At 43.2% G+C, this 25,025-nt stretch overlaps 1 protein-coding gene across 1 annotated transcript; it reads left to right on the top strand.

Annotated features, from left to right (window-relative positions):
• Positions 1-5,535: 5,535 nt before the first annotated feature.
• Positions 5,536-23,145, top strand: LOC136366187 (uncharacterized). Its single transcript, XM_066327086.1, has 9 exons — positions 5,536-5,667; positions 12,370-13,345; positions 15,923-17,530; positions 17,707-19,748; positions 19,823-19,870; positions 19,961-20,098; positions 20,217-20,290; positions 20,374-22,808; positions 22,970-23,145. Exons 1-2 carry the CDS (start codon positions 5,536-5,538, stop codon positions 13,072-13,074), a joined length of 837 nt encoding a protein of 278 aa, XP_066183183.1. The 3' UTR covers positions 13,075-13,345; positions 15,923-17,530; positions 17,707-19,748; positions 19,823-19,870; positions 19,961-20,098; positions 20,217-20,290; positions 20,374-22,808; positions 22,970-23,145.
• The last annotated feature ends 1,880 nt before the right edge of the window (positions 23,146-25,025 follow it).

Genomic DNA, 25,025 nt, shown 5'->3' with positions numbered 1-25,025 from the left:
TTGATTCAGCACTCCTATTTCTGTCTCTATTCTCGGAATATTTTTCACTGCATGGTTTTCTCCTACTTGCAAGTCACTAGATTTACATGATCTACCTATAAAACTCCCTCGCTCAGCTGACTTTCTTGGCAATTTGTGTACTCCATATTTTATTTATAGGGGTAAACTCTTGAAATGTTCTTACCAACCTCTAGTTTCCTTGTAGGCCAGATATAGATTGATAAATTTATAGTTTTCTTTGATGGACAGCAAGGGGAATTTAGGAAAGTGAATTGCAAAAATTCCAATTCAAGGGATAAATATGTGAAAATTTATCCATCCACATCCTTTTATCACATACACTGGCCACACATACCTAGACACTAATCTGTTCCATCTGTACAAATCTAGCATGAAACCTGCTTTTCAGATACAGTGCAACAAGTGATAAAATAACCAATTGAAATGTAATCTGTATAGCACAGGTTCCTATGTGGATTTAATTATCAAGACACTAATTTATTTCTATTATTTTAAACCCACAACTAGGATGTCTAGGAGAACAACGTATGAACATGTATAAAACATGCAGTGTGTCCTGACAACCTCCTTGGAAACTCGCTGTTATTATTTGCTATTATTATTAAGCATGTCAAGGAAACATATATTTTTCCTGCCCAAAGAGTGGGCATCTTGAACAAAAGTGAAACAGACTGCAAAAGCAGATAAGTACTGTTGGGTATCCCATCCCTCAGTTCCTCGTGACTGCCTCTCACTCCCCCTCATCATCCTCCCCACCCTGCTAGTTTGTTCTTTGGTTTTTGTTTGTTTGTTTTACTTCTGTTGCCATTAGCTCAGTTTTAAGCATCCTCTAAGCAGAACAACTGTAAAATGACACAGTGTAGTAGATCCTAGAGTGCCTAGGACTCTGTGCCTAGAATGCAGAATTACAAAAAAGACACTTCCTGGAAAGAATTACACAGCTTTTTCTTTTAACAGCCTGGCTACTTAAGTTGTCCTTTACAGGATAATCCAGGGACAGAGACAGAACTGTTCTGTCTGTAGCAAGTGGAGTGTAGTCCTGCAAGGTTTGCCAGCACAGTAATGAAAGCATGGTATCTGCCCAAAAGGACAATGGATTGAGGTTCAATAGACAAATTGGGTACCATCTGCTCTGAATACAGAAATTCACAGAAATTCTTCCCTAAACCTCCTGGAAAGATCAAGAGGTGCTCTCCAGAGGGATGAATGACTGCCACTGAGTAAGTACACAGCTCTTGTGTCCTAATAGGACACAGGTTTCCATTCAACAGGTTTCCATTGGCTTCACCATGATTGCACTGTAAGAGAATTTGGTCTTGTATTTGTCTTCCAGCCATTTCCAAGGACTGGGCTCCCATAATTGCATTATTTTTTTTATTACGTAATCAACCTCAGTTAAACTCCTGATGGGTCAAGTCAGCTTAAGTGACTATCATGGTAGCTGACAGATAATGCATCCTACCATATCGGTATATCCTGGCCATCAGGCAACCTTACAGTTCCTGTGTTCTGTTAGTTGACAGCCTAGTTTTGAAGACAATGAGCTTTTCATAAGGTTCAACTGAACTGTTAGGCATATAAATTATAATCTGCTTATTGTGTATAGATATTTACATGCAGAAGCATAGAATCATAGAATGTCCTGAGCTGGAAGAAAGCCACCAGGATCACTGAGTCCAGCGTCTGGCCCTGCACAGGAAACCCCTAACAACCCCATGCTGGAGTACAGAGAGTTGTCCTAGCCCTTCTTGAACTCAGGTTTGAGGCTGTGACCACTGCCCTGGGCCACCTGTTCCGGTGTTCCACAACCCCCTGAGTGAAAAATATTTTCCTGATATCCATTGTAAACCTCCCCAACTCATACGAACTTTTATATATTTCAACACACACAGATTATTGTGTGCATAAATACATACATAGATATGCTTATATGAGTATGCACTCAGTGGTAATTATTTTTTTAGAAGAATTAAAGAAAATAAAATGCATATGCTGTCCTAAAGAAACTTTGACAATGAAAAGGGAAATAATTATTTTCCTGGAACAAATTTTCTGTGTTTTAATTTTTTGGGGGGCATATTATGTATGAATGTGACTCATGTTTTTGTGGAACACAATTTTAAAAAAGCATGTCTCAATTTCTACAGTTTAATTTATTTTTCCCCCTTTTACCAGAGAGTTTGAAAGCCAAATGCCTGATGATATTTTTCCAATTGGGAATGTACATGTTAGTTGGAAGATTAGGGATACAGCTCATGACTAGAGCTTATCCATTTCAAACAGGTAGTTTATGCACTAGTGGAGAGAAATGTCTCTAAATATAATCGTCAGCAGTTCTCTGAAGTCAGTGATGCTCTGTTGCTCTTCCCATGCTGCACTGGGAGCCAGAACAGAAACTTAGAGCTCCCTTCTCTAATATTGCTGGATAGTATCATCTCATAGCGCTAAAATATGCACTGTTAAGTGCCTGATATTTACTACTGGCAGCTCCGAATGTCTCACAGTGGAGGAAAACTCCAGTGCGAGCCTTAGAGATACTATCAGCCCCATGACAAAGCTGAAAGTGTTAATACACTTTTTAGTAAAAGCAAAATCTTTGTCCCGCTTCTCCCAAGTATACAAGGAGTTGTGAATGAAATTCTAAAAGTACCTTCTATAGGCACTAGTTCATCCTATTGTTTGCATCAGAAAAGACGTATGTCTCCAATGTAAAGTGGATATATTTGCCATTGCTTTTTCTTCAAGGATGAAAGGGAACACATTTCTGCAGAGTCTGGAGGTGGTAGTGATGACTAGTGGGTTTAAAATAACCCTTATGTCAAGGTGACCCTTAAAAGTCACCTTGACATAATAGCACACTGAGATATTGCTGCTTCCACATCACAATTTGTTTCTGCCCACATGAATGAGCGTGGTTTGCTTGTGGTCATCTTCAGGGAGATGCATTTTATATACCTTTCATGCCTCTGGCATGACAAGTGATACACTACTGCGGAGTGTGCTGACAGAGATACAGATTTCTGTGTAAACAAAGCTGCACGATTTCTTATTTATTGTCATGACAGGCTCATATGAAACATAATGAAACACACTGGCTGAATATAGTAGGTTAATGACTTGTGAAGATTTGTTAAGTCAATAGCATTGTGTTTCTACTATTTTTTTTTTTTTTTTTTGGCTACTCCCAATATAGGAAAAAAAGTATAGTGCTTCCATATGTGTAGATATTGAGACTGAAGGCTTGGATTTAGTCTCAGATGAGGAAATAGGGCACGATACAAATGTCTGTACCTTAGACATATAGCTAGTTGAGCCTGAAGAAGGAGTATAGCCAGCCTCCATCACAAGACAGACGAGCCTAGGTACAGTGGCTGTAGAGAGCCTCCGACCTCCTTCTTACCTCGAGACCAAGAACAGCATGCAGGAACCCTTTGTTTCAATTTTAATGTCTGGATTTAGCTCACTTCAACTCTGTTAAGGACAGTTCTCCTGTAGCAGAGCAATTCACATATGATTCATGTTAGATTTCTCAGCTAAGTTAGTTTAGCTGATTTAGCTTTCCAAGGAGCACCTCACATTCAGTGTGACACCAACGGATATCCAAATGTCTGTGTACCTCTGCAAAGGAAAAACGTGGTGTGGGGATTAAATAGGAACCTTTTGGTATCCCCTTGTTTTGCCTGGAGTAGATGATGAGGCAGGTTGAAAAGCATAGAATTCCACCAGGTAAGGCCACCAAAATCCAGCACCATGCATTGTTTTAAGAGCCTGAAGAAGCAGGTAATGAGCATCCCTTTGAGTGAGGGTCTCTGTGGGACTGAAGAGAGAGAGATTATTAGTGATTCCTGCAGGTTTGTGCAGGTTCAGAAGGACCTGTCAGCATGGATGTGACTCAGGCATTCAGGTTGTGACCTGATCAGGCATGCTGACCTGAGGAGTGCAATTAAGATGACTTACTGGGGAAATATTCAAACAATTCATGTAAAAAATTTATCCATGACAAAAAAACTCCCAAGCCAGCCAAGCAACCAACCAAAACCACAAACAAAACAACTCAATCCTTAAGCATACTTTCTCTAAAAAGATTACACTAAATACAATGATTTTATTTAGGTGGCTCCCCCATAAATGATTCAAGGGAGTGTCAACCTTGCTGGCTCTGCATTTCAATGTCCAGGGCTAGCTGTAGTCTCTTTAATGGAAAATTGTCTCTATGTCTACCTATGGAATAAGCTGTACAGCAATAGAAAACACTGAACAGCTTTTTCCTAGGAACAGTTTTAGCCCATATATCCTGTAAGTCACATGGAAGTGGATCATGTGTCTTACAGCTTTTGCATCCCTCACCAAGCTAACCCTTCATGTTCTGGAGAGCCTACAAGTGCAGCCCAGCTACACAATTTCTCTGTTGCCTCTGTAACATACAATGCTTTGCTTAGAGTCTTCTTTGCAGTACACAAAATTCATTCCTTGTACCTGTGACCAGACCATCTCTACTGGACATGTGTCTCCTGATTTTAATTGGTTTTGTGTTTGATGCTGAATTTTATTCACTGAATATTCAGGGCTTGTCAGTATGTGTATCATAAGCCCTAGTTTACAATCAAACTACAAAAATGTGTTCCAGATGGGAAATTTGACCACGTGCTTCTAGTACAGTAGCAGAAAGTTGTAATGTGCAAGCAGTCACTTTGTCTGTCTTCAATAAATTAAGAATGTATTTCTCATTTTTTCCACACTGGTTTTGGTGAAATATTGATCTTGGTGAGATTGTGCTAAATATGTTCATACCATTAATGTATTTGAGAGCTTTGCTACTTTGTAAGATCATTGGTACAGTTGGCGAAACTTATTTTTCAGTTTAGCGTTTTGTCTAAAAACCTGTGAAGAGGATATGTGGAAGATTGGTTTCACCCCAGCTAAACTAACACTGACTATTTTGAGCAAGAACTGAAGTCCAGCTCAGAAAAGATCATCTCGAAATCCATCCAAACTGCTTTTTTTAAACTCGAATGGAAAGCCTAATTTTTTTTTTTTTTTTTTTTTTTAATGCAACTTTATGTCTGTCAATATTTATTCCAAAGCCTTTAGTTCCACCCTCAGGACAGATTTTAAAAGGAAAAGTCTCCTTCAAAATGAGGAGTTGAAAACTTTTGTCTGTGGGAACACTGAGATGAAACATTTTTGGGTTTTTTAGGTTTTTTTGAAAGGCATTGAAGGTTTGGGGGGGTTTTGCCATGTTTTTCAGAGAGGTCTTCCTCTTAGATTTATCTTTAAATTAATTTGTCAGACCTGAGTAATCTAGTAGTTTGCATTAAGTTTCACTTTTGCCTAATTTATTATCTTCAAAAAAATTAAATAAAGATAAGCATTCAGGTGCAGTTGTTGGGAAAGGCATCTAGAATTAATAATAACTCCCTGTTGTTTGAATTCCTCTCTTACATTCATGTTTGAAGTGGATTTGCTGTGTTTTGTAGCTTAGAGAGTATCTCGTACAGCCAGCCTATCCTAAGCATGGAGTCGTTCAACAGCCCCCAGCCCTGTCCTCTATCATGGCTGGTCTCTGACACTGCATTGTCCACTCCCTGCCACCTCCCCATTGCTGGATACGTGACCTGCAGGTCGCAGCTTGCATTCCGCTGCAGGGTGAGAGGAGAAAGTGTTTCACTGACATTTCTACACTTGTCTATAGGGGCAAATATCCAAGAGAGGTGTTACTGAGTCTTTTAGTCTTAAAGAAGTAATTTCTGCTGCTCCTCTCTTGCATCTTGTGCTGCAAGGCAGTGAACTTTCTTTTCCATACCTAAGGAGTTTAATATCAGCATCCAGCCTGTCACTGAATGGCAATCCACCTGCCACTCCTGATTCCCTGATTAATTTCCTGTGCAGCTTTGACCGCATAATGATGGGAAGGTTTGACTGCTTCCGTAAAGATTTTTGAGCAGAAACACTTGAGAAGCAGGTGATAAAAATAATCTGCAGCCTATGCTTCAAAGCCATAAAGTTGGCTTTGATGTTGAGAAGACAAATCTTCCTGGACATTTGCATTAGACCAGACTGGAAAATCAAATCAGTCATTGTTTATGGCACAGATCAGATTTTGCGGAAGCAAGATTTGCCCTTGGGTTTGCCTTGGCAACTTGCTGTTGAACCCATGCGCTATATATAATCTGCATAGATTAAAGCGTACCTTTCATTGAGCATTCAGGAGCAGACTCTGTTAACGGCTTGTATTCAAAATAAAGATCTGTACTTGAGTACAGATACTCAAGTCTGTATTTTGCAAGTGAGAGTCGATCACAAGGATTCCTGGGAAAATCCAGATTATGGTTATTTCCATGAAAATAAGAACTGATCTTGATTATTCCTAGACAGTTCTTGCCCAGGAGCTGAAATGACTTGTCTCAAAATAGCGTAGCAGCTCTCCACAGACACATTGTGGTATTTATGTAGAAAAAAATTGTTAGGAGCCCATGGTGCTTTGCAGCCAGCAGACTGCCTTCGATCATCCTTGCAAAGACATTCACTGGCCATACACAGAGAAATGCAGCTGCCATCTGCATCCTAGGTAGGAAAAGGATGATAGCAACAGTCAGTGGGGATGTGACATGGTGAATGAAGAGGACAAAACAACTGAAGATCTTCCTGTAAGGTTGTCTCATTTCTTATGTCTGAATCTATCTGAATTTCACTGTATTCCTAACTGCTTTATGTGTAAACAGTAAAGCAATAATAACAGATCACAATGCACTCATCACAGACCATGAAAAGTAATAGCCTATGAGTCAAGCAATATGCCCTCTCTAAACAATATAATGCTTCTTGCAGACAGGAATATTAATCATCCCAGCAACTGACAGGATCTGATGGGAGAGACTGTTATTAATATTATCTCCCTTGGAAGCATTTGCAATGGTAAGAGTAATTTCAATAACGCTGGAACAAAATTAACTGGGTCAGCTAGCTTCAAAGCAAATGGGAACACTGAGGAGGGCAACACATAAATAGAGAGACTAATTCATGAAGGAGGTGGACCAGATTTCTCTGTTGACAGCTCAGACATGATAAGGAGAGGGGGAGGGAATTTTTTGTTTTAAAGGTTGTATTTGCTTCATCAATTGTTAAAATCTTGTTAAAAGTGTAATTCAGTTATCATGTTTTTGTTGCTGTCCAGAGAGCGAATGTATGTATTAGAGGGGTCTTATATACAATTTTTGCCACAAGCAATTTACTATGATTATATTATTATAATCTGGCTGGTTCCCATGGATTCTCATCATATCAGAGGAAGATGAATATTAACAATCATGTCTCTCTCAAGAGAGCTAATAAAAGAATGGAGAAATCACGTTTAGATGCAACACAAAGAGCTTTGAAATGGCCATGGAATTGACATCAGTTCTCAAGATTTGTAGTTCAGTTATTTACTGCTTGGTTTCAGCACAAGCCTTTTCTATATCTCTGCCAAAACCCAGCAAGATTACAGTGGAAATAATGAATTTGTAAGCTAAATAATGAGACATGTATCAGAAGAAGAACTGTCATAAGGGTTTAGTAGGAAAACAAAGTGCCAAGAGGACTGCATTTGATTTCTTCTTTTGTTACATTGAATGTGATGGCACATTCTGCTTTACACGAATGTGCCATCTGCCTTAAAGCATTATATACCAATTAATAATGAAAAGAAGAGATAAATTGGAGCAGTGCTTTAGGCAGATGGCAAATTGACCAGCAATTTTTTTTCAAATATTAAACCAAATACTCTCTGGGCTAAGACTTATCTCTGAGTACCCAGTATGAGATATTCAGGCTGTGTTGATAGCTGTGACTGGCAGTGAGTCCACCAATGCTGTATTACATTCCCAATTGAAAAACTATAATCGGGCATTTGGCTCTAAAACTTCTCAGGCTAAAGGAGGAAAAATAAATTAAATTGTAGAAATTGAGACATTTTCTAACTTTTCTTTCTGAATCAATTCTCTTTAATAGCAGTATCAACTAAAAAGAAAATTTAGACTCCTCTCAATGTATTTACAAGATGAACAGAAAATAATTACCCATACATGAATTATCTTATCCCTGGAAAGGGACTGGTAAGACCCTTATTTAGTTGCTCATGTAAACAAGATGCTGATAAGAAATTCTGAAAAAATCCCTCTCCCTGGTTGCCTCCATTCCAGAGCTTAATCATTTAAAAAAGGGGGATAATACTACTATTTGAGCCCCTGCATATTGCTGCCTGAGATAGATATCAAGCTCCATTCAAGATTTTAATAGATTGTAACGAGACTATGTTGTTATTATGGCCTGATATCTCAGTTCTCTATTTACAAGAGAAGCTACTTAGGATACCTTGGTTAAAAAGAATTTCTGTTGGAAAAGGCCAGTTTGTCTGAAAGGCTTTGAAGAAGGAGAGGGCAAAATGATAGAAATTATTAATTTGTGCCTTTTCTACAAAACAAACTTCTTTTAAAATGAAGGATGTGACAAGAGTGGCTCTGCGATGTCTACTATCAGTCTCTCTCCTGAGCACGAGAAATATCACATCAGTTAAAACAGGCAACAGTGACTATTCATTATTTCCTGCTGTCTACTTGGCATGAAGCTGACTGTAGAGCTAGAAATTTCCCCTTTGCTTTGCTTAGGTTTTTCCTGCCCCACATGGATCCTCATTCAACTTTGCTAGTCAGTCAAAAATTGTCAGAATGCGTCCCCAATAACTGTTTGCCTAATGTGATGACTAAATTCTGAAACCAGGGTTAGTGACCACAGAGCAATCATATGGCTAAACCATGCAATGGACTATGCCTATTTCGGATAAACAAGTCTCTCTTCAGTCAGTACCTCCAGGTTCAGCACAGCACAGCATGCGCACGTGACGAAGAGTAAGCACGATGTTATTTTCTGCTTGTAGTTGCTGGTGTTCTCCTTCTTTACCAACATTATCAATAAGCTTGAACTGAAGTGTGGGTTCAACCATTTAATGTGGTAAAATGAGGTGACATAGCAGACATGAGATATGGACATATTTTCACTTGGAAACAGCCCTTTCAGCCTCTCCAGTGCCATAGAAGTTACAGCATAAAACTGCAACAAAAGCCTTTCCAACGCCGTAATAGATCTTTCACTCACTACTTCTGCCTTGTCAACTGTTCTAAAAAGATCTAAGCAAGGAGCCTTCATATGCGCTCCTCCTCTGCTCCTTGACACAAGTAGGTCAGTCAAAGGAAAACCTCTGCCAATAACAGGAAGGCACTAAATAAAAACAACCACATGAGATGCCTGTGACTCTCAGAGGAGCAGTCCCTGTTTGGAGAGAAAGAAGCTTTCAGCAGCAAAACCCTAACATTCCTACTCCTTCTCAGTACTACTGTGAGTGCTGGAACCCAAATCCAGCAACACCACAGTACCACTGGTGGTCACTTCATGTTAAAAGAGTCACAGCTACTTTTCTTCCACTTAAGAGCTATTGAAGGAGCAGACAATAGCGGGAATGCATTGCCTACAAAGCCTCCTCCTCCTTCATTGTGTTCAGTTTTTTGTGACCTTATAGTGGCTCCCCATATCATTTTGCTCTTGGGAGGGAAATGTCTCTGTGAGGAGAGAGGGTCAGAGCAGCACAATGTACGGGATTGCATTTGTCTTTGTGATTCCATCCAGAGGGGCTTCAGAGTAACTTATGGCAGGAAGGTGAGACACACATGATATCCCTGTGGTTATGTGAGGAGGGTTTTTGTACACTAGAGCAGTGTTAAAACACATCACCGTCTCCTGTCTATGAGGAAGGACACAGGAAAACTGCTTTAATTTTTATATTTTGTCTCAGATGTAGAGAAACAATTTTAAATAAGGTACAGGAAAGTAGAAAACCCAGCATAAAAAGGACTTCTTCTGTGTTGATTGCTCCTAATGTATTTTTTCTCATGATTGCTAAATATAATTCTCTTCTAGGGACTTTGTGTCTTTTAAATGGCAAAGGGGTTTGGTTAGCTTTTTCACTCACAGCCTCTGCTGTAGTTTGGCAGTATTTGAAGATCTTTGTAAAAGGGTCTTGAGCCGAAGTTAAATTTTGTGCTCCAAACCAGTGCCCACGAAAACATGATCTCTTCACCTTCTGCTCCATCAGGTTCACTTACAGTCTTCTGGGAAGAAACAAGAAAATCAGAAAATTCCTATGGGGCAGAGAGCTATTTAGGCAGTGTTGAGAGCTGGCAGCTGCCAGAGACATTCTGAGGAATGCGCCCAGGTGGCATGTGCCATAAAATAGCTGATGCCAGAGGAATTTGCACACCTCCTCTTACCTGGTAGGAAATAGCTAATATGCAGGTGGGTGACTGCGAGAAGTGGCCTGCTTCATATCAGAGAGGCTGCTTGGTGCCCCTGCTTGTCCCAGCAGGTCCATACTGAATCTCCAAAATTACACCTGGATGTGAACAAAGGATCAACAACTGTTCTTGACTCTTAAAAGTAGGTGTGATATTTTCCTGGCAAGGAGAATGTGGAAAGCCTGCAGGCAGCATGACATTAGTTAGGATGAGCATGTGCTGTGAAATTCAGATCTATCTCAGAAACAGGTTTTGATACTCTAGACCAAGAATACACTGGAAACAGGTAGTAAAAAGAGAAAGAAGCAGGAATTAGGCACAGACCTACAGTAATATTATTTTTGTGATCTAATCTTAAGGGGCTCAGATGCTACTGGAGCACTTCTTTTAAAACCCTCTTCTTATTCCCTGGCTTTCAATTCCTGTGAGTTGTGGTGATGAGGAGAATGGCTTTGCCTTGCCCTGCAAGAAAGGACACAACTATTTCATCACCCTCCAGCCTCTGCCATCTCCAAAATTGTTATAGGCAAAATAGCTGAATTGTTTTATATAAAGAAATTTATCAAAGTCAATTTGGTTACAAAGAAATGAAAAAGTCCACTACCAAAATAGATTGAAGATACCAATCCCGGGAGTCGGCACCTGGTGAACAATGTCGGACCAGCGGACAGTCCTCCCCTTGTTCACAAGAAATTGCTGCTGGAGCTTAGATTTTTATACAGTTTTTGTGCCCTCAGGCTAGACCCAGGATGTAAATCTTTTCAGCCGTCCGATATAGTGTTATCTTTTGCATTGCATAGTTATTTACTGAAGTCCTTTTGTCTTTCCCTCCGGCCCGGCGATGATGTCCAGGTGGTGTGGGTGTTTGGTCAGACAGCGATGATCGCTTCTTGTCTCATTCCAAGAAAAAATGTTATTTTGCCCTGTGTCTTCAAGTGCAAATGAAGTCTCCCTCCTTGGATCTGAACTTTGCTCTGTGCCTTCAAATGCAAATGAAGTCTCTCCCTGAGTTTTAGGTTTTTCAGTCCGAATTTTACAAAAGGGGTGCTTCATATATCTACTATATTTAACTTTCAGCACTTTATATAAAATATTATTACAAGCATGAATTAATTCTTAGCCTCCCTCATAACAAAAATGTACTTCTTTATCATCATACTTCAGCTGCAGCTGTCAACTAAAGAAAACTAAAAGTATTAGAGATGAGAAATACCTCCACTTGGCTGACTCAAACAATGACAGAACATTCCCTTAGTGTTCAGGCATAGCCCACTGTATCCCTGTCCACTGCAGCACTAGCCTGGAATTCCTGACAACTTATTACCGAATGCATTCAGATATTTTTTCTGCATAAATAAGAGTGGCATTGAGAGTTTGTCTTTGCAGTAATTTATTATCCTATTATCGTTGTTTGCAAACATCTGTGCTCAGCACGTCCTTCCTTGTAGCACTGAAATACTAAGTGTTACTAAAGCCTAACCATAAGCCATAAACTCAATAAACTGCTGTATGCATTAATGTGGAATTACAATAATTATTTGGGTGATTTACTTTAGGTGCATATGTGACAAAGGAGCCTATAAAAAATACAGGCTGTTTAGGTTTCTTTTTTTCCCTCTGTTGCCGTAACACTTGCAGTGATTAGTTGGCATTTAAAAATGTGTTTGAGTGTTGGGGAAGGGTTGTGTGTGGGGTTTCTTTTTGTTTGTTTGTGTTTTGTTTCTTTGTTTTGTTTTGTTTTTTACTCTCAGACAAACATAGCTAACTCATCAAAACCGAAACCTGAAAAGTGATTATTTTTTACAGCTGGAATCTTGGCTTGGACTAAACGTCTTCCTTTTCCTGTTTTGTTCAGGGCTCTCAAATCTAGGGGATTTTTTTTCTCGGTATCTGGCGCTCTCCTTGCTGGAGATCAGGAGCAGCAGCGAGGGAAGCCGGGAACAGAGAACCGAGCATCCTTTTGTGTCCCCATGTCCAGCGGTAACACTTTTTGGCCACTCCAACCCTGCGCCGTGCCGATCAGCGGACGCACGCGGCCGCCTCATCGGAGAGCGAAGCCGCCGAGCCTCGCTCCCTGCCGAGCGCCGCGGGGACGGGAGGACACGAGCGCGGTCCAGCCGTGAGGGCGGGGCGGGACGGGCAGCAGGGCTCGTCCGTGCGCCCCGGGGCTGCTGTCCGAGCCGTGTCCGCGTCCGCCCTGCCGCTTCTCTCCCGGCTGGACCCCGACCAAGTAAGCGCATCCGCGCGGGTAGCCGCGGACCTCGGGATGTTTCCTGCTCGCCGTGGCCGCGTCCTCCCCGGGGCAGAGGAGGGCCCTGGCACGGCGTCCGGCAGGGGCCGGTCCGTGCCCCGTTTCCCGCCGTGGCTCTGCCCCGGCCGCTCGCCCGCCTCGTGGCCGTGCCTGCGCTCGCTGGGGAGCCGTGGGGCTGGAGCAGGGTCGTGGCCGACAGGCGGAGCGCCTGCCCCGGGCGGCCGCTGGCGCTTGGTCCGGCCGGCGCTGCTCGCACGCTGCTACCGCGGCGGCAGCCCCTCCCGAGCCAGGGGCAGGCCCTGGCCGCGGGTGACGGGCGCAGTGCCGCGGGTTGTTTTCACCGAAAGGCATCCGAGCGTCGGGGGCGGGCGTGCGGGCGGGATCTGTGCTGCTCTGAGATGCTTCGTGCCGTCTCACTTCCCGACCTTGACTTCTATCAGCAAACTAACACAATCAAGCTTCCATGTCTCTCATTAGAGAGGCTGGGGACCTTTGGTAAAGAGTTCAAATAGATTATATAAACTGCTGTAAATTAATTTAAAAAACATTATTAAGCCCAGACATATGGAATTTTGCAGATGGAATCCAAATTTCAGCCTTGGGCACCTGCAGGAGAAGAGGGGTCCTTATCCATAGCAAGGAAAGCCCCGTGCCCCAGAGTGTCAGGTGCAGACAATGAACTGTCCAGGGAATGATCAGCACGTCCCCTTTGCCCCCGCCCTCACACTCGGAGTGGCAGCAGCTGCAGGTGAGAGCTGTCACAGGATGATTGAGGGGACAGAGCAGCCTCAGGTGAGAGCTGTTAAAATTATGAGGGGACAGAGCAGCCCCAGGTGTGAACTGTAAAGGCGAATGAGGGGGCACTTCCTGCCAGGGCTGTTGAAGAGAGGAGCCTCAGCTCCCTTTGGCATGGAGCTGTGGGAGGAGGTCTCACTCTGGGTTCCTTGGAGTACCGGTGAGAACCTCTCACAGGCTTTGGGGGAGCCCTTGGAATGTTGTTTCAGGAGGTGCTGAGGGACAAACCTTTGTGCTCAGCAGCAGCAGGTGAGCCAGTGTGGGTCTGTAGGGGGGACTTTTCTCCTTTCTCTTTTCAGTTCCATCTTGCCAATTCTTCCCCAGTGCTCCCAGGAGGAAAAAGAGGTTATGAGGACAAAAGGAGTTGAAACTGAGGGAAGAAACTCCTCTTCTGTTATTGTCTGTGTTTAACTTGGGGGGAGTCCTTCTTCCCCTGGGATTCTAATAAGTAGTGAAACTTACATGTGTGTTTTTATTCGATATTATGTTCTTTGTGGTATATAGTTGTTTGATTTTTTGGTATTATTTATTATGTATAATTTGTTTTTTGGGTGAAAATAACTTTATGGATGGGCTTCTTTGTATTTGAGGTAGAATTAATTTAAGCAGCTTTTTTGGATAGACTTCTGATACGTGCTATTGGGGTTTTGTTTATTGTATGTAGGGATTCTGATTGGGTGAGGCCAGCCTGGCTGGTCAGAGTTGGGGTGTTTTGTTATTTGCAGTTTTAAATTTTTTTAAAGCTTTTCCTGTTAAATGGTTTTTAATAATTTATTGTGTAGCTTTATTTTGCTAGTAGATGGTGTATGATGAGGGATATGGTGTATTTATTTTATGTTAGGTTTCTTAGTTTCCATGTTGATCACATTGATTTTGAACTGAGTTTTGTTGCTGAATTTTTTTTTTTTTTTGGTGGGGCCTTATATTTTCCAAGGGTATGTTTCCCAAAGTTTCCAATGGCTGTCAGATGAGGTATAGGGGTGGTTTTTATTTATTTAGTGGTGGCTTTTATCATGGTGAGTGTGTAGTGTTTGTTCTGGTGGGTTTGAGGTAATGTGATGTAGCTAATTTCTTAGGGTTTCCTAATGTTTATAAGTGCATTATTGTTTACTGTCTTATAGGGGTTTATTTATTTAGCTGGTTTGGCTATAGAGTGTATTTTATAGTTATGGATAATTTGGGAGATATTGTTTATAGTCAAATGAATCTTTTGGCTTTCTGGGTGTTTATAGGTGGTGTTTTTTTGTTTTGATGTTTTTGAGGCATTATGGGTTTATTGAGTTAGGAATAATTTGTTTTGGTGTTTTTAATTTAAGTGTATTTGTGCTCTTGTTATCTTTGCAGTTTGATTTGTTTGTTGTTGTCATGGTTTAGGGCAAATATGGGAGGAAGCTTTTGAACTGAGCTTTTTTGGAAAGTAAACCCAAATGGTATCTCTCTTTTAAATTGGTCTGGGAAAGAACTTCTTTGGAGAAAAGTGGACAAAGCTATTTATTGAACAAACCAAGTGCTCACAAGCCTAAAGAACGAATAGCATGAAATAATAAAACTTCTTGTTATTTTTAAGTGAGATGGTAAAATTAGGAAGTCCTTGCTGTGGGTTGTAGCTCAGCTTCTTTGGTTTTTTTATCAGCTCTTCTGGTGTTGATAAAATTGAGTCCAGGCCCCGTGGGCTGCAGGTACCATTGGGTGCTCCTCTGGGTTTTTTAGTCTGCAGCAGGTTTTAAAAGTCCTAAGAAAAAGGAAAAAAAAAAACCAAAAAAACCCCAGTGTGGGGAACTTATCTGCCTTAGCTAGCTAAAACTGACTAGGACCCAAGCAGCTCTCTGTGCTGCAGTCTGTCTGTGCTTGAGCTGAGTATACTGGAGAAGGAATACAGAGGAGTGAGTACTGTTTTCTTAACACAAACTGCACACTTCGTCTTCCCTTGCTTTGCTCTCAAGATCAGTCTGAAAGTTACAGAAGACATTTTTGAAGTAGTTATTTTAAATGTTTGAGAGCTTTTGGCCCTTAAAATATTTGTTTTGGGGGAAGTTTGCTTGGAGTTTAGCGTTAGTTATAATGGGATTATTTTATTTTTAATTAGGTGTTTTTAGGTTTTATTGCAGTTAAAAGTTGTGACTTTTTTGTTATGTTATTAATAGAAAACAGGTGTTCATTTTGTATGTAGCGATGGGATTGGTGTATAGGGTGTATTAGTCTTGACTAAGGGTTTAAAATTCTGTGGTTTTGATGTGTTAGGTTGATGAATTTATGTAGTTCAAAAGACATGGGTTCTCTGCCTCTTATTTTGTTAGAGGCAGGTCTTCAGGTTGGGGGGGTCCTGGGTATATGTTTTGAAGGTTTTTTGAGGGGAACGGACATGGTGTTATTTTTAGTATATTTGGCAGTTCGATTATGGGTGATAAGAGTTGGCCTTTTTTAGTGAATTTTTTTGAGTTTTTGTTTTTGGAATTAATGTGTTTGTGTGGTTAGGGTAGTGGTGTTTCTGGTGCAGCTCTGAGCATCCATCATTGTTTGTGTGTTTCAGGTGGTCCATTGTATTACACAGAGACCTCCTCACTGACTGGCCAACAGATCTGCTGAGACCATGCATCGATGTTTGGTTTTCTTTATGGTACCTGACTGAGAGACAGCAGCCTGGAGACAGCAGGAAGTTCCCTGAGGGCGAGGCGGCCTTCTTTGGCACCTGATGTGGATTCTCATCCCCAGACATCCCAGAGATAAGTGGAGGGCTATGAGCCACAAAGGGGATGCTAATGTGATGCTGGGCTGGGAGTCACCAGGAGGGATTTTTGAGTCAGGTTTGGACATGGGGATGTCCAAGATGTGACCCCTTAGGCTACATCAAGGGCAAGTCTTAAGTGCTAAAGTGCACTGGGCAGAGCAGTCCCAGGGCCTGTTGTGTCGCTTGTATGTTGTGCTGTCTGTGTCTTTTGGATGTCTCATATGGTGTGCCTTTTGCCTTAGCCCTCTGAGGGGCCTGTTGGAAATGCCAGGCATCATTCTTAACATCTCCCTCTTCCTTGGCCATGTGCTGATGCCGTTGAACTTTTGGCTCAGGAGCTCAGGGGCACATCGGAATCCATCTCTGTTCACAAGCGTCCAGGCCGATGCCTTTTCTGGTCTTGTTCTGAGCTGCATTGACAGCCGTGCACCGCCATGATCCATTCCGGCGGATTAGGTCTTGCGGGAATGCCAAGATAGGTAGAGGATTCTGCCTGTAGCATTCTCAGGCATCCATCTCTGCGTTCCTTGGGATAAGTCATCCCTTTGGCATTTTACTCCTGCAGGGTTTTCTGAGCTCGGTCAGCTCACTATCGGTCTTATCTCAGTCATCTCATCCCGAGTTCTCTTGGTCCTCAGGGTCATTCTTCTTGCCAAGAGATTTCTGTTCCTGTTGTGTCTCCTTGTTTGTTGTGTCATGGGTCTCTGCATGTATTTGGCCCAGAGCTGCTCTGCCTTGCTCTGCTTAGTCTGGGTGTAGGGGTAATGGAACGAGGCCCGGGGACTTGAAATTTGTCGTGCAGGGGGTATCTCTAGGTGAACACAAAATGTCTGGAGCTGTCAGGTTATCCTGCAGCACTTTGACTTTTGTCCTAACTTCCTTTCAGATGCAGAGGGATAAAATCTGTGACAGAGTGCCCCATCCCAGGTGAGGGAGCTCCCCCGAGAAGGTTAGTCACCGTTTGTGTTTGCAGGGGAAGTGTAAATGGTGGTTATGTTACAGTGCTGTTCTTTGTCTTTATTTTTAGGAGGTGAAGCCGGATCTCAGCAGTCAAGTTAAAGTGGCAAGGTGAGCAGTGGTGGGTGGACAGAAGCAGTTGCCGTTGCTGTGGTCTCAATTTCTGGTGCAACTTTAAGCATTTGCTATTTTTTTTAATTTTTTTTTTTTTTTTTTTAATTTTAGGTGGCCCTTTTGCCAGATGTCCAGGCCCAGGATCCCAGAGGCCAGATGGGTGCCACTTTAAGGTGTACTTGTGGCGTGCTTCAGTCAGACCGGGGAAGTTGCTGTTTCACAGTAACTCAACATGCTGTTTTGCTTTTTTATTTCTCTGCAGGCGCCGCTGCTGCCCTAGACATGCCAAGGAATAGAGGGAGTGGGGTGAGCTGGCGTTTAGGCAGGTTGACCCATAAGGTGAGCGGTGTGCAGCAGTGGCTAGGTGTGTACCTTTTCCTTTGTCAGGTACCCTCCGGGCAGCCTCTGGAGTGGAATGAAGATCTGAGGGGGGAGGCAGGACAGGTGGTGTGGAAGGGCCCCAGGGATTAATCTTTTGGAGGGGGATAGTCACATTTTCTGGTTTGTAACCCTAGGTAGCGTGAGGAGGTGCGGAGGTCAAGTCTGGATATGGCAGCGCCTAAGAGGATGCAGAGAATGTCTAGACGTCCACGGTGCCGACACGTTCATTTCTGTCAAGGATGGATTTTGTCCACTTGTCTTCCAAAAGCTAAGTGTTGAAGCTAGTGGGTGGGAGAAGGGGAAAAATGTTTTTACTCCCAGGAGACAATTAAAAGTTACCTTAGAGGGGAGGGCCCTAGTGTGATGGACACCTCAGCAGTAAAGGGGGAAAGGGTTTCTCCTCAGCAATACCAGAGCCTATGCTGGGCAGGGCAGTTCAGAGCTGTCTTTGCATTCTAGGGAGATTCACATGGTTGGCCTTTTTGTAGAGTCCACAGGGTTAGGGTGCAGTGGGGGCTTCCAGGCCCTGGGATCCCTGTCCCAGGAACATCGCTGATTGCAGAGAGCAGGGTAGTAGGGTTCAGCAGGAGCATGTGACAGTGACACACAGAGGCTGAGGGAGGGCTTGGGAGGTAAAGCACTCAAGGGCTAGAGAACATACAGTGAAAATTGGGGGTACAGGCTAGGGTAGAAGTCAGAGTACAGGTGTACCAGCCCTCACAGCACTGCTACCAACACTATTTCTCTGAGAGCAGGTGCAAGCAGCATCCCTAATGCAGGACAATGCCAGAAGCCCTGAGAGGTGCAGGCAGTAAGGCTGGGCTAGGCAGAAAGCGACAGTGCAGGGCAGAGCCCTCAGGGTTCAGTTCACTGGGGATGCCCACCCTGCATTCCTTTCCTGCTCTGGCTGGGGATGCTCACACCCCTAATGGAGGCTGTGGTGGGTGGGCTCAGTGCCAATAATGCCGCTAAGACAGAATCAGCCTCTGAGCACAGGCAAAGCGTGCTGCCCGAAGACCCAGGCATGCTTAGGAGACAGTGACTAGCAGAATTGGCAGGTTTTGGCTGATGTGCTGCTAAGATTATGCTTTGATATTTGGTTTTCTTTATTGTAGCTGACAAAGAGACAACAGATTGGTGAAAGCCGGGAATTCCCGGAAGCAGTGGTGGCCTTCTTTGGCACCCGATGCGGATTCTCATCCTGAGACATCTGAGAGATAAGTAGAGGGCTATGAGCTACAGCGGGGATGAAAGTGGGGTACTGGGTCAGGAGGCACCGGGAAGGATTTTTTGAGTCGGGTTTGGAGGTGGGGATGTCCAAGATGTGACCCCTTAGGCAACATCAAGGGAAAGTCTCATTTTTTTTATCATAATACCAAGGTGTGCAGGGCAGAGCAGTCCCAAGGCCTGTTGTGTCCGTTGTGCACTCTGTGTCTTTTGGGCATCTTATGCTTGAAGTCTTTTGTCTTAACCTTTTGAGGGGCCTATTAAAAACTCCTGATATCAGTCCTAGCATTTCTGATCTCTGCATTCCTCGGCCAGGTGCCATTGTCTCAGGTGCTTGAATACGCATCGGAATCCATCTTTCTTCACAAGCATCCAGTCTGATGCCTTTTCAGGTCTTGTTCTGAGCTGTATTGACAGCTGTGCTCCACCACGGTCTATTCCAGCAGATAAAGTCTTTTAGGAATGCCAAGATAGGTAGAAGATTCTGACTCTAGGATTCTCAGGCATCCATTTTTGTAGTTCTTGGGATAATAAGTCATCCCGTTGGCATCTTCTTCCTTCAGGCCTGTCTGAGCCTGGTCAGCCCACCTTCAGTCTTACCTCGGTCATCTCATTCCGAGTCCTCTCGGTCCTCAGGGTCGTTCTACTTGCCAAGAGATTTCTGTCTCTGTTGTGTCCTGTGAACATGGGTGTCAGTGTTTATTTGGCCCAGAGCTGCTCTGCCTTGCTGCTTAGGTGTAGGGGTAATAGGGCAAGTCCTGGGGACTTGAAATTTGTCATGTAGGGTGTAGTTGGACTGTAGAGAGTATTCTTAGGTTGCCAGAAGATGTCTGGAGCTGCCAAGTTATCCTGCAGCATTTCAACTTTTGTCCTAACTTTCTTTCAGATGCAGAGGGATAAAATCTGTGGCAGAGCGCCCCATGCCGGGTGAGGGGGCTCCCCCAAGAAGGTCAGTCACCGTTTGCAGGGGAAGTGTAAATGGTGGTTGTGTTTTACAGCACTGTTCTTTGCCTTTATTTTTAGGAAGGAAGGCTGGAGACCAGCTGTATCAGTTGAGGTGAAGTGGGCAAGGTGGGTGGTAATGGGTGGACAGAAGCAGTTGCTATTGCTCAAGCCTCACTCCCTGCTGAATCTCTAAGCCTCTGTTATTGTGTGTTTTAGGGGGTGCACTCGGATGGCGCCAAGCTCCCCTTACCAACTGGCTGTCGGATCCAGGTGGCCTCACTCGGCAGCCCTCCGGGAGCATTACAGGACTCTGTGATGAAGCCTTGATATCCTCTCTTTGGAGGCGCCATCCAGGTAGGCTTGGATAACAGCCGAGCAGTTGGGATTAGGATTTGGGGCGGTTAGGGAGGAGGAGTGAGAGCACTCTCGAGTTTCAGCAATACCCCCGTGATCTTGTGTGCTCTCAACCCAGGCATACCCCACAACAGTGGTGTTGGCCTCTGAGTGCAGCTGAAGCGTGGAGCCTGAGGACCCGTGCATTCCTGGGTGAGGTTGAGTAGGAGAATTGCTGGTTTCTGGCTGATGTGCTGCTAAGATCCCAAGGTCACATTTGGTTTTATTTATCATAGGTGACAAAGAGGCAACAGCCCGGTGACAGCAGGAATTTCTCTGATGGAGAGGCGGCCTTCTTTGGCACCTGATATGGGTCCTCATCTCCACACATCTGAGAGATAAGTGGAGGGCTACGGCTCACAGAGGGGATGAAAGTGAGATGCCGGGGCAAGGGTCACTGGGAGGGATTTTTGAGTCAGGTTTGGAGATGGGGGTGTCCAAGATGTGCCCCCTTAGGAAACATCAAGGGACAGTTTCGTTTTGGATCTCCTTCTGAGGTGTGCAGGGCAGAGCAGTCCTAGGGCATGTTGTGTGTCTTGTCTGTTGTGCACTCTGTGTCTTTTGGGCATCTTGTTTCAAGTGTTTTGCCTTCGCCCTTCGAAGGGCCTGTCAGAAACCCCTGGCGTCAGTCTTAGCATTTCTGATCTCTGCATTCTTTGGCCAGGTGCTTGTGTCTCAGGTGCTTGGACACGCATTGGAATCCATCTTTCTTCATAAGGATCCAATCTGATGCCTTTTCAGGTCTTGTTCTGAGCTGTATTGGCAGCTGTGGACTGCCGTGATCAATTCTGGCAAATTAGGTCTTACGGGAATGCAAAGATAGGTAGAGGATTATGATCGTAGGGTTCTCAGGCATCCATCTCTGCGTTTCTTGAGATAAGTCATCCCATTGGCATCCTCTTCCTGTAGGGCTCTCTGAGCCTAGTCAGCTTACGTTCAGTCTTACCTCGGTCATCTCATCCCGAGTTCTCTCGGTCCTCAGGGTCGTTGTTCTTGCAAAGAGATTTCTGTCCCTGTTGTGTCCCCTCATTTGTCATCTCCTGCTTCACGGGTGTAGGTGTGTGTTTGGCCTGGAGCTGCTCTGCCTTGCTGCTTAGTCTGGGTGTAGGGGTCATAGGACAAGTCCTGGGGACTTGAAATTTGTCACGTAGGGTGTAGTTGGCCTGTAGAGGGTATTCATAGGTTGCCACAAGATGTCTGTAGCTGTCAAGTTACCCTGCAGCACTTCAACTTTTGTCCTAACTTTCTTTCAGAGGCAGAGGTATGAAGTCGGTGGTAGAGTGCCCCATGCTGGGTGAGGGGGCTCCCATTGGAAGATCAGTCATTGCTCAAGACGAGAGTCACGTATTTCACATTTATTGGCACTCCAGTGCAGGCCACCCGCATTTACAGCTTCAAACGAGGGAGTCCCTTGCTAACCCACCCCGGGCAGCAGCTGGAGCCTGCTCCGGGCTGGGCTGAGGGAGCAAACACTTGGGGCTGACGCTGCTCCACACTGGGGGTACTTGGGGAAATGTCTGGCTTTGTCCTGGATTTTATTTTGAGCTTTCTATGCGGTTTTTATCATCAACTTGGTAAAAGTAAATGGTAAGGACTGAAATCACGAGGAGCTGTCAAGTTATGCATGCCAAAGACAACTTTCTTTTAAAGTAACTGTGGCATATATCTTGATATTAAGACTCTTTTTTGACCAATTTTTTTGTAAAATCTTATTTTAAAGTTAGCTGGCTCAATACTAACCTGCCACCTCCTTAATTTTAGCAGCAAAACTTGATCTTTACTAAACATAAAACTTTGTGGTTTTTGCTGCTGATAAGTTAATAAAGGTGTTTATCAGCTTTTGCTGCCCTTCACTGATACTCAAGGTCATGAAAAATTGCTCTCGTGCTCTAAAATAAATAGATGTTAGATCTCCCTCATTCTCCCCACACTAGAAACATGAGAATTGATTTTTTTGATCTTCTTTCTTTTGGTTTCTGTGGGTTTTAAGCTGCATGGAGAAAGGTGTCTGTGGACATGGCACCCAGGGAATGGTGCTGGGAAAGATAGGATGGAAGGAACTGTTTATAAATCCAGAAGCAGCAGTGGATTGGGAGCTGGTGCTCCTGCCTCACTCACACTCTCCTGGACAGTCTGTGCAATGATAATATTCCTGTTTTCCTTCCTGACCCTGGAGCTGGAGGAGAGCAGAAGTCTTGGCATTGGTGGAAAGGGGAGCTCCAGGGAAAAACTGCCATTTGTGTCCTCAGAGAGCAATGGGGAGAGCCTGAGAGAAATCCTGGCTGGCTGAGGGACACTTATGACCCTTCTGGAATAAATCCCTGCATCTCCTCAGACCTGCCGGTTTGCAGTAGAGTTTGGATGCATTTTGCTGCAGCTTTGCTTCTTAATAACTGGAGATCCGTGCATTGCTGGGTGATTTCCGTGAGTTCTCCTCTTTTGTAGGAGCTGCGCGGTGAGGTCAGTGTTCTGAGGGAGGCCCTGGCAAAGCTGCCGAGGGCAAGGAACACGGAGCGTCCGGGGGCCTTGGATCCCACCTGAGTTTCTGCTGGACCGTGCTGCGTGCAGTGCTGGATGTTTGACGGGGCTTTGGGGTGCTCTCCTGCAGTCCCGGCTCCAACTTCTGCCCCCGAGCCGAGGCCTCACCGTGTCCCAGCACTGAACCCGGCAGGTGGGTGCGCTTTTCCGGCCCTTGGGTCCCACGGGCAATCCCGGATTCCCGGAGCTGCCCGAGGCACGCCCCGGCCTCTCTGCCTGGGAGCCGCACTTGAGTCTGCCTGAACCAAGGGCATCCTGTTTGAAACTTTATTCCTGTTGTTTTTCCTTTTGCAGGTAGTTGCAGGCAAAAAAGGAGAGAGCTAGTCGGAAGTGAAGCCACGGGAAGGCCTTATCCCACTTATCCCAGTCCAAGGTTCCCGCTTTTCTTTCTGACTCCTGGATAGTTACCAAGCCATAACTGGATAGAGACTGTCAGGTTGATTGCCTTTTCCAATAAATGGTTGCTTTCAGCTGGAGTGTGTTCCTGGTGTCATCCTCCTCTTCCATGGATTTGTAAATAGAATTCCCAACTCTTGTTATTCCAGGCATTGTCGCTCTCTTGTTCCATTGAAACTTGCCAGCTCTGCAGAGAGTTTCAGATGTCAAATATATGTAAGATTGGCGATTCTTTGGATTGTTACTACCACAAAATCCAGATAACACTTGAACAGGAGTAACCAGACCTTTTGAATTCCCACTTCCCTTTAAAGTCAGAGCAGAGGAAGCAGATTTTAAATCATCCTTCCATGAACTTCCACCGACTTGATGTCTATTTCAAAAGTTTTCAATGTTAGAAATTCCTGAGCTTGTTTTCTGGGCAAGCTGGGATTTAGATAGTCTTCTTTCCTTTTATTTGATGTTTTTCCCTCTGATTTTAGTAAGGGAATATTTATTTTTTCCATTTTTTCCATCCTAATTAGAATTTTTGTACATTTTAGAGCACATTTCCAAGGAAATTTACCCAATTAATGTTGGTAAATCTGGCATTGTTCAACACCATACCCACAGAATTCTGTGAATTCCCAGGAAAACTTGCTAAGTGTTTAATTGTTATGATTCATCTCTTTGTAAAGTTCAATTTGCTGTATTTGTAATTACACGAATTCCATTAAAACTTCAATCCTGGCCTAGCTGCTGTTCCTTGGACACAGTGAGGTGGTTCTCTTCTGCCTTGGCACATGTGGATGCTCACACAAAATGAGTTTCCTACTAAGATCGAATTTGTTTCCAAGCAAAACTGGGAATTGTCTGGAAAACCTTATTTTGTGGGAGGCACTGGGTGTATTTTCCATATTGCTGCACAATCAAGGGAACTCCTGGAGCTGTTGGGCAGTGGCATGAGGAGAGAGCTGCATTTGTAAAATGTTGTTTTTTTTTTTTTTTTAATTTTTATTTTTTAATTTTTGTAATTTTTATGTTCTTTTATTTTGTTGTGGCTTTTCATGTTATTTTTTCTTAATTTTGTGTTTTTAATTTTTTCTTCTATATTTTATTTTTTATTTTCTTTAATTATTTTTTACTTTAGTTTTGATTATTTTTAGATTTTATTTTAATTTCTATTCAGTTTCATTTATTTTTATTTTATTTTTCATTTTATTACTTTAAAAGTTTATTTTCTTTTAATATTTTAGTTTTATTTCTTATGTAGTTTTGGTTTATTTTATTTTTTCATGTTTTCTTAGAGTCTGGGAAAAAAAAAAGAACTTTCTTTTCTCGAGTATGTGGAAGTTTGGCTGTTGGCAAGAAAAAAGAAAAATTACCTCCCTGTCCACTGGACGTCGGGATAGAATTGCGAGTGCAGTTAGCAAAACCTCAGTGTTTTCTGTCAAGTTAAAAAACCTGAACGGAGAAAGCCGTGAACACCCTGGGGCCATTTTTTTTTCCTTTCAGCCCCTGAACAGGTCTCGTCCCACCCGTGCACAGAATTGCCAGCAGCAGCCTGATGTCGGGGTGTATTTCAGAGGCAGCAATAAAACAAAGTAGACATTTTATTTTGTAACTCTCCGACCCTCCTTGTTTATTAACAAAGAAATCCAAAACAAAGCAAACAAAAAACCAAAGCAAAAGCCCCCACAAACACCCCCACCAAGAAAAAAAAAACCAACAAAACAGAGAAAACATGCCCATACTATTTAAATAAAAATTAAATCTTTACCCCTTAGAAAACCAGGCTAATTTAATTATAATTAATTGTGGTTCTGGTGTGTTAGGTTATATGAATTCATATAGTTTAAAGTACCATTTATTTGTTTATATTTAAACACAAATTAAAAAATTACATGCAGGAATAGAAAAATATAAGTAACAAAAATAGAAATATAAAATACAAAACAATATCAATAACTTAAGT

The sequence above is a fragment of the Sylvia atricapilla genome, chromosome 11 (assembly GCF_009819655.1).
Source record: "Sylvia atricapilla isolate bSylAtr1 chromosome 11, bSylAtr1.pri, whole genome shotgun sequence".
NCBI classification, from domain to species: Eukaryota; Metazoa; Chordata; class Aves; order Passeriformes; family Sylviidae; genus Sylvia; species Sylvia atricapilla.
The sequence above is the reverse complement of the archived record's forward strand: the minus strand, read 5'-3'. Positions and strand labels throughout refer to the sequence as shown.